Genomic DNA, 10,060 nt, shown 5'->3' with positions numbered 1-10,060 from the left:
CTCTCACCACCACTTCCTTGACCGGTGGAGGGTCGTTAGCGCGACTACTAGAAAAACAGCCTTTTACGACGCTCATTGCGCGTCGTAAAAGGCTCAGATGACGCGCAAATGCACATCAAGGAAGGCCCTGTCATAAAGAGAGATGACGCGCATTTACGACGCGCGTTTACGACATGCAATGCGTATCAAGAAAGGCCCTGTCATAAAGGAAGATGACACTCATTCGTGTGTCGTAACCTTACGACGCGCGTGTTAATGACACGCAATGCGTATCAAGAAAACCCCTGTCAAGAAAAGCCATGTCATAATTGAAGATGACACACATTTTTGCGTATCATGATTTTAAATGTTTTAAAAAAATATTATTTATAGATTTACTAATTTTTAAATTAAATTTGCATTTAATGTCTCATAATCACAAAAGAGCATGAAAGAACATTATTACACGAAGGGGAGAGAAGAAGAATTGTAAAACACAAAACCAAAATTTTATGATACACTTCAAGGAAGATCAGTTACAAAGTTACATAAGACATACAAATACAAGTCAAACCATTGTGACTTTTATTCCTAACATTGCAACTCTTCAATGATTACAGTTCAATCATTGACTTCCTAAAACCTTAACTTCTATAACAGTTGCTTATATTTAATCGCTAACTTATTAAATAGTGATATAATTTCCAGAATTCTAACATAATTACCAAAATACCCTTAAATCTAGATTATATTCCAACAGTAATAACAAATGGAATTGTATTGGAAGCTTCATCTCACCAGCATTGTGAAGAGCTTATTGGTTCATCAGAGACGTCTTCCAAACCCTACAATAGATTCATATAAACTATAAACATGTTGAAAAAGTAACACATATGTTGTTTAACTAGAATGAAATTGGTATTTGACAAAGACCAACAAAATTAAAGAGAAAGAAGCCCACACCTACCTGCTACTATATGTACTAGAGGCGATGAAGTTTACCCTCGATTATTAACAACTATTCTTCAATAACGAGTTTATAAGGAGTATCAAGATTTTATGACTCTTTTCAGCATCTGTAAAAAGTTTCTCAATTTTAATAGCAGTACTTCTGTTGAATATGTAATCAGTGATATTCGCAGTTGTAACTATACCTTGTTCACCAAAGAAAAACAGAAGAACTAGGGGAGAAGAAAAGAGGGATTAGAACAGCAGAAACAAGAAAAAACAGAGGAAAAATATTGGTTGGTGCTATAGATAACTTAACTGAATAAAACTTGGTTCTTAACACATTAAAAGGACAACAGTTACATCTATATATGCTAAATAAGATAGCATCCAAGTATTACTTGAGGGGCAGACACAAGAATTTTCAACAATAGTGGCACCAAAGCCTGTAACAACAAAAAAGATAACATCAAGGCTTATCTCAATATCCATATTTGGGTTAAGGCTTCTCTAAATATCCAAAGCTTGTAACAACAAAAAAGATAAGATCAAGGCTAAGGGAAAATAAGTAATTTTAGCAAAATAAGATGTAATACTACTTCCAACCTATAGCAAGCTATGGTATGATAATCCTGGGATAGCTGTGGTAGTACGGTAGTACCTTGCGGTATGAATAAACCTAACAGACACTAGATGAAATATGTATATTTTAGCATTATATGTATATTTTAATAGTATACGGGTTTATTAACCGTGTGATTCTACCATACCTTTAAATTAGATGAAAAGTTTGTAACTTCTTCCTTGAAGCATGGTGGTGCATGGTTCTGATAAGGTGGACACACGTATTATAAACATTTTTAATTATAAAATTATGATAAAATGTTGAAACTATTAATTTTATATAAATTGCAACGTAGGAGACTTACATCGTTTGAAATAAGTGTACTTATTACCTGGGAATATCTAATTTTGGTTTCCATCCTCTAAAAAGAGACCCTTTTAGTGTTCTTCCAGTCATAAATAATCCATAATGACATGCTACATTTGGGTTTGTCTTAGGAACCCCAAGAGTAACTGTCACACCCCACCCCTAATAATTAATGACAAAAATAATTATCTTTTTTACCTTTTAAAGATTAAGAGATTAAGAAAGGAGTTAGTTAGGTTACATCACAGCAAGAATGCAAAGCTGTATTTATCATCTCAGTGTCTCCAATGCATTCAAATGAATATTCTACACCACCGTCTGTAAGTCGCTTGATAGCCTGAAATCATAAATATAAGAAATCAACTATATTATCCTTATTAATCTTACTATTGGAGTATTTATTAACATAGTACTAGTGTACCTGTTGAAATGTCTCATTAATGTCATTTGGGTTGATGAAATCTGTTACTCCAAAAGCTTTTGCTGCACAAATAACAAAAATCATTATTAATGAACAATTTTTATACTAATCACACCAAGAAAGACTTGTTAGATTTAGCACTTGTTATGAAAATAAATAGTGTGTTATTACCTTTCTCTTTCTTTTCAGGATTAGTGTCCACCCCAATTATCGTAGATGCGCCCCTTATTTTAGCACCTTGTGCAACCTAATCGATTGACATTTCAATTAACCAATAAAAATGATATAAAAATAGGTTTAGATACTTACAGACAGTTCCCAAACCAAAAATCGCAACTGTTGATACTTTAGAAACATCAGAAACACTCCAAGTTGCACCCAAACCTATAAAAACAATTCTATTTACAATATTTATTTTCAAAATTTTCTTATTTATGAAAAATGCAAAATTGGTCCCTGTGGTTTGCCTTTTTCTTTGGTTTTTGTCCTTCAAGTTTCAAATTTTCAAATTTGGTGTACTTTTGTTGCGGTTTTTGATCCTGTTCCAACTTGAAAAGACTATTTTGCCCTTACATAATTTCTTTTGGATTTTCTTTTCAAATGACTAAAAAGTGGGGTCCTTTATTTAAAATTATCTAGAAAAGAGATCAGAAGAGCAAAATAGTTATTAAAAATATGACATATAATTATATAAATAATGAAAAATGAAAATTTCTTACCTTTATTTTGCTTAACTAGGTCTGAGAAGCACCAACATCAAAAAATAAAAAAATGTAATATGAACTTTTTAATTGAATAAAAAAACATTATTTATAATACTAACCATAAATGAGCTAACAAAAGCCTGGGAATGTGTTCCACGAAGTGGTATTCCAAATATTTTTCCAGCTGCACAATTCCTAACATTTCACAAGAAAAAAAATATATATAAGCTACAATTCTACATTGTTATTTGTAGCAATATCTTGATACCCTATACCACCATATGGGCCCTACATATAAAAGAAACAAGGCATGGGATAATCACTTACCCCTTGTCGAATTTTCCTACAATAACAGTTATCACACGAGCATCAAGGTTGCCCCATTTGAAGCCCTCTACGGCCGAAAATGCAGATCCCTTCTGTGCTGGGCTGAAGTGGGTGACACCCAGTTGGCTAAGGGGCAAACTTCTGACAGTACTCTCACAGGCCCGAAAATCATTCGGGAAACGACGGAGAAGATCGTTCAGATCCGCGAACGATTGAAAGCCTCCAGAGACCGACAGAAAAGCTACGCCTATAAACGTAGAAAACCGTTGGAATTCCAGGTGGGTGACCGTGTCCTATTGAAGGTCTCACCCTGGAAGGGCTTGATACGCTTCGGAAAGCGTGGAAAGCTGAATCCAAGGTACATTGGGCCTTTCGAGATTCTCGCAAGAATCGGCCCAGTAGCTTACAAACTCAATCTACCGAACAAACTTCATAACGTACATTCTACCTTCCACGTTTCTAACTTGAAAAAGTGTCTGTCCGACGAGACTCTTGTAATCCCACTTGACAAGATCGAGATCAACGAGAGCCTCAACTTCGTGGAAGAACCTGTAGAGGTCATGGACCGTGAAGTCAAACAGACGAAACAAAGTCACATCCCGATTGTGAAGGTTCGCTGGAACGCCAAGCGAGGACCGGAATTTACATGGGAGCGAGAGGATCAGATGAAACTGAAATATCCTCATCTTTTTACTTAGTTATTTGTAATAATCTAGTAACTTAAACTCAAATTTCGGGACAAAATTCCCTCTAACGGGGCGATGATGTGACAACCCGAAAAACTTCTCGCATACACTCATCAATTCTTTCCAATATTAGACTTATTTTACTATATGGTAGTACCCTTTAGAGCCTAATGAAGTGTTCTAAATGTGTTATAATCAAGGTAGGAGTGTTAAAAAGGGTTAACTCGAAGTGTACGAATCAAAACCGGGCAAAGCACTCCAACACATGGAGTGTGCGGCCACACACTTGTGTTTGCGGCCTCACACCCTTCCCAACCGCACACTCCACCTATATATATACCATACTTAGTCATTTTTGAACACTTCTTTCACTTCTTCAAACATAGAACACGAAATCCTCTCAAGTATCATCCATTCTCCTTGAAGATCTTCATAAAAAGGTACCAAGAACACCAAGAACACCATGTTCTGGCAGCAAACACCATATGGCAGCACACATGGCCGCACACATGTGCTGGCCACACACCTGGCCGCACACACACATATAATGTGTATTTTGGCCATACACCCTCTTGTATAGCCTTATAAACCCTCATACAATCATATATGATTATAACACTTCATTATAAGTGTTTACTTGTCCCTAAGGTGGTCCCAAAATCATAAATTAGTCGTTCATAATACTAATTATAATCATATATGTATAATATATGCTTAATAGGATTCACGTGTGTACTCAAGTCACCACTTGACACCTAGCATCAAATCCAACATTGTCATCAGAACCACTCACTACAGGTGAGTTCATACCCCTTTAATTAACCTTTGAAATACTTTTAAATGTTCTAAATGCTTTTATGGGGGGAATACAAGTCGAATACTTATAGTTATTACATCAATCACATGTGATTAATAACTATAAAACCAATGATTTTATCACTGTCCAAACTGTTTATCATTACTTCAAAATGTTTTACAAACTCTTTTACTTATCAAATACTTGTATTTAAACTTTAATATACTTCATATAATTTGCATGTCCATATATGTACAGATATATAAGAAATGTTTAAAAGGCTTAGGAAGGCCATCCGCCCTATTTCCTTTTCCTCGATTTGGATGTGGTCTGGTGGGATGTCGGGTAGCCGTCCGAAGGTCATTTCAATATTAATTATATATCATATGTGCATATATAGACATAAAAGTACTTCCATATTCATGCGTATCAGTTACATCATTAGTAAGTTACCATTGGGGTAACACAGGATTACACTTATACTATTACTAGATTAATGAGTCAGTTCATTTATGAGCCAGTACTTAGTACTATGAGAAACATATACATTACATTACTATGAGAAACATATACATTACATTACTATGAGAACATATACAACTATACTAGAAGAAAAACATATACAACTATACTAGAAGGAGAATATATACAACAATACTAGAACAGGAACAATACATTATAAATACATACATACACTTACATAAATGTGATCCACAGTATCGGAGCATGCCTTAAGTGTCATGGCCCGAGTTGTAACTAGAGTCTCTTGGAGGGAGATCGTGAGTTTGCGTATAGATCTATACTGGATTGACTATCCTACACCTTGCTGCTAGCTATAGCCGGACCTGCAGGTTTGCGGGTGCCAAACGTCATACCTTTTTACGACCTACATTTGTCGTTATTACTCAGTCGATAGTATGGTACAATTAATCACATGATACCTTATTATAAATCCGGTTTAAGGTAGATAGTACAGCAATAGTTCCTATAATACAACACTACAGTATTACAATAATTTACCCATTACATATATTTAGTGATTATGTCAATTAAACATTAATGTACAAACTATATTTTGTTAATGATAGTTACATTTGGGAAATTACACACTTTTACAACAAACAAACCTACAAAATAGTTAAGCCTTGGTAGAAGGCTACTTTAATAGAAAATATAGGTTTTTCTGAGAGATTCAAACTTTTACAAACACTTACAAACATTTACATACATTTTACAAACTTACACTTGAGACCTTGTTCAAACATTTTGATAACAAACACCGACACCAAAATACTTATGAACTCACCAGCTTAATGCTGATAAACTCTTTCAAAATAACTTGTATTCTCAGATCGACAGTAGACAGGTACCAAGACCAGCTTTTGAGAAGATGGAGCGAAATCAGGACTCATCTCTTTATTTTGACTTACATTATTTTTGGTGTCTAGAACTGTACAGAACACACTTGTATTAATATTATATATTTAATGCAATGGATGATGTTGTTTGCTTTTTTACTATTACTGTGTTGTGATACTTTACATGACGTCCTCCGCCCCAGAACGTTTCCGATGTTCTCGGTTTTGGGGTGAGACACACATGGAAAAACAACGATCACCTAAAAGGGATCATTAGGTTGCACTCCAACAATCTTCACTCGTTTAATAGATTCTAATGCTTGTTCTAAGTATCAATTATTGATGTAACCTGTTATCAATGAGCCCAATTAGATAACTTCCCTCTTAGGTATTTCATCAAACATATTCTCTGCAACATCTATCTGGCCAAACTTTATGAATCCAATGTCTAAAATTACCCTCTTAAGTGAAGTTGCCCTCATAGTGATAAAGAATTCACAGATGTACAACAACCTATGTCTTCTGAAAGATTAAAAGCTACATATAATATTATACTTAATTAAAAGCACAAAAGAATTCAAGAAAAGTATGTATGAATGACTATCTTCAAATTACCTCAACGGAAAAGGGATAACTTCATATAATTAGAGGTTGATATACAAGAACTTCGGGTTCACCAAATCAAATAGTAGGTATATGTGTAGAAGAAAGAACCAAAGTTGGAATCGAGTTCTGGTATAGAAGTCGATGGCAAGGAGTTGTTATGAGAAGGGAAATAAGAGTTATCAGCTGACCTGGATGATAACCATGGCAGATTGAAAGGGGAAGTTGTTCTCCTTCATTCTCATTATGAGTACCTCCATTAAGCGTCGATGGAAGAGGAGTAACAATGAAGACCATCATTTCAACGGTATCAAATTAGAACAATCCAAATAAAGTCAGCTGTCCCGACAGGCGGCGACGTTAGATGGCCCAGTTGGAGGCGACGAAAGCCGACCGGAAAGATGTAAATAGGGTACAAATTTTAAACTGTTTTTTTTATTTGAAGCATGGGGAGGAGAAATAAAGAACCGGAAATTGTAAGATAAACAAACATTACCTTAATCTACTTTGAAAGAAGTGTATCACGGTGCATTGAAAGCTACCCGCAGAACAATTGCCCTGTTGAGAGAATTTCCACGTGTAACAACCGAATCAATAAATTCAATCATACCAGTTGCTTCAATCAAATCCTAATATACAAGGAACAAAATCAATAGCAAAACTGGTAGATTTTGAGACCAGTTAGACAAAACGGTGGCAATAGGGTACCAAATCGGCATTCCAAAAACACAAAATTGGCGACCCAAACACCAAAATTGGCAATCCTAATCACATATTGGACCAATTCCGATCTCTAAAAACACGTTCCAGCAATCAATTTTGCCATCTAGTGGGATCGTGGAGTTTCCGTACCAAAGTACGTTTTCGCCAAGGATTGGAACGATAACGTACCGTTATTGGGAACGAAACGTTCAGAACATGGATTGTGGCTGATAGAGGGAGAAGAAGTTAGCGAATATTTAAGTTATAATTCATCAAGGGAGAAGAGGTTACGGTTTGGGGGAAGAAAAGAAGAAGAAGCTAATGATCCAAGAATAAAAAGGGTGGAGAAGCAGTTAGCGTTCTTTATCCCTGTGACTATGATATTAGCGCATATTGAAGTTATAATTCATCAAGGGAGAAGAAGTTAGGGTTTGGGGGAAGAAAGGAAGAAGAAGGTCATTACCTCGATAATTAAAGAACTGAAGCGGGTCAAAACTTAGATTTCCGATGATTCCCATCGTTATCTCTCTAACTGTTCTTATCTAAGCAGTCTGAAATCAAGACGTAAACATAAGTATCAAAGATACAGATTTGACCCCTTTAAACCTCATTTTTAATACCAAGAATAAAAAGTGTGGATTTGATTCCTTGTTGCTAAGGATTTACGTATGTACGTCGACACCACCATCGAAATTGACAACACCATCTCCGAAATTGACCAAAAAGCACCTCCGTTCATCATCACCAACGGATCCATCCCAGTCTCCCTTCTTTCCATCACTTCTCACAATAGAGAAAAAAGAGGGAGAGTCGATTGCGAAGATGAAAGATAGAAAGAAGCTAGAAAAGAACAAGGCGGGTTTTCAAAATTTTGGGGATTTCGTTTCCCCTTGTCTACTAAATGCGCATTTCAATAAAAATTATAAAGCGACAGTTATGGAGGACGCGCATGTGCCCTCCGTGTTTTTAATTTTTTTACATTAGACACTAATTTAAGGGCACGCAATTATGCGTGACTTAAATCCTTAAATTTTTTGAAGAGATGATACTTTTTTAATTTCACTCTCTTTTGCGTAACATAAATCAATGAGTGTCATGGTTTGCGCGTCGTAAAAGGGTCTTTTTCTTGTAGTGAGTAGGACAAGGCCTAGAATTCTCCCTTCATTAAAAGTATTAATGATAAATACTAAGTAACTAAACTCTAATTAATACCCAATCTTAGTTACATAGGAAAATGTGAATTTGATGCTAACCCATGAAATTACACTTTGCACTTTGTTTAAGTCGTTAGTGGAGCATGTGTGGTTAACCGGTACACTAACTTGAACTTAACAAGGTAGGAAAACGGTAACTTAATATTTATGATAGTATCGGTGGAGCGTGTGTGGTTAACCGGCACATCGATTAAGGGGTAAATAATTAAGGGTACCAAGTATATTTGCATGGTTACTTCACACCTTGTTTTGTGATCCTCGTCATCCCAGTCACAAAACCTGAAGGGCACACTCGAGATTGAAACATGCCATTGAAAAGTTCAATGAATCTCAAAAGAATCTAGCAGTTTCAAAACCAATTAAAACCTAATAATACATTTCGTTTATCTTGGTGGAAATTGGAGAATCGTCATTCACCTACCTTCAAATATTTTATAGCTTGGATTACGGCATCCCTCTTCCGAGTTATAAAATAGGTTGTAGGGTCTTAGCCTTAATATTTCATATTTGGTGTTATATTAAGGACTTTTAATCAACTATCTTGAATGTCTCCCAAAAGATGTCTAGTTCAGACATTTATGATCCTCCCAAATCTCTTAGAACTTCACTTCCTCCACCTCCTCCAATTATTCCCCCTAACCCACAAAGTTAAAGGTCACTCAGGCCATATCGGCAAGGCAAGGTCTAGGTGTGATCACATCTTGGAGATGAAGTCACATATTGAAAAGCTGAGAGAGTTGGGTGTCAAAGTCTTGAGAAATTTGGATGTCCAATCACTTTCTAAGTCACATAGTGAGTTCCTTTAGGACTCCTATGAAACAGACTATGACAAGACCCTTAATGATCTTATCTATTTGCTAAGATCAACATCCTAAAACTTTATGGACATTGACAATGAAGACACTGGAAATCCAGAAAAAGCATTCTCTTCCCAATGGAAAGGGATCGGCCATAGTCAACTCTGTTGACCAAATGGTAAAGAGAAAAGCTAAGTCTGTGATAGTACCGGTACCATTACCAAGGTGTCCATATGTTTATATTGCCAAAGGAAGGGGCATTAGTTGCGAAGCTGCCAATTTAACCTAAGGATGTTAAAGACAATAAGTTTGACCCTACGTCAGGTAAAATCCACTATCTAACTCTGCTAAGTTTCTATACTAAGATTCTTGATACATTATGTGACCGGGTCACATGTTGATGTTTGTAAGAATCAAAGTAAAGTGAAGAAACTTAAAGAAAGAATATGCTGAATCTGATCGCGTAAACGGATTTCTATCGCATAGTTTGAAGATCGAATTCTTGAGCTACTTCTTAGGAGTTATGATATATTGCTTAGGAATAGATAACAACAAAGTTTTCATGCTCTTTTGCATTGTAAGGATAGTTTTTCC

At 35.7% G+C, this 10,060-nt stretch overlaps 1 protein-coding gene across 1 annotated transcript; it reads right to left on the bottom strand.

Moving 5' to 3' along the window:
• Window positions 1-1,351: 1,351 nt before the first annotated feature.
• On the bottom strand, window positions 1,352-7,050 carry LOC111894945 (alcohol dehydrogenase-like 6). Its single transcript, XM_023891027.2, has 7 exons — window positions 6,945-7,050; window positions 2,593-2,663; window positions 2,451-2,526; window positions 2,280-2,341; window positions 2,100-2,195; window positions 1,884-2,020; window positions 1,352-1,373 (listed from the first exon to the last, which is right to left on the bottom strand). Exons 1-7 carry the CDS (start codon window positions 7,048-7,050, stop codon window positions 1,352-1,354), a joined length of 570 nt encoding a protein of 189 aa, XP_023746795.2.
• Between the last annotated feature and the right edge of the window lie 3,010 nt (window positions 7,051-10,060).

The sequence above is a fragment of the Lactuca sativa genome, chromosome 5 (genome assembly GCF_002870075.4).
Source record: "Lactuca sativa cultivar Salinas chromosome 5, Lsat_Salinas_v11, whole genome shotgun sequence".
In the NCBI taxonomy this organism is placed as follows: domain Eukaryota; kingdom Viridiplantae; phylum Streptophyta; class Magnoliopsida; order Asterales; family Asteraceae; genus Lactuca; species Lactuca sativa.
Note: the sequence above shows the minus strand (reverse complement) of the source record. Positions and strands in the feature narration are given on the sequence as shown.

Coding starts and splice junctions, on each gene's coding strand:
- LOC111894945 (XM_023891027.2), bottom strand. CDS start 7,050: ATGGTCTTCATTGTTACTCCTCTTCCATCGACGCTTAATGGAGGTACT. Junction 2,196..2,279: donor TTAATGAGACATTTCAACAG/GTACACTAGTAC, acceptor TTATGATTTCAG/GCTATCAAGCGACTTACAGA. Junction 1,374..1,883: donor CCAAAATTAGATATTCCCAG/GTAATAAGTACA, acceptor TTGTTGTTACAG/GCTTTGGTGCCACTATTGTT.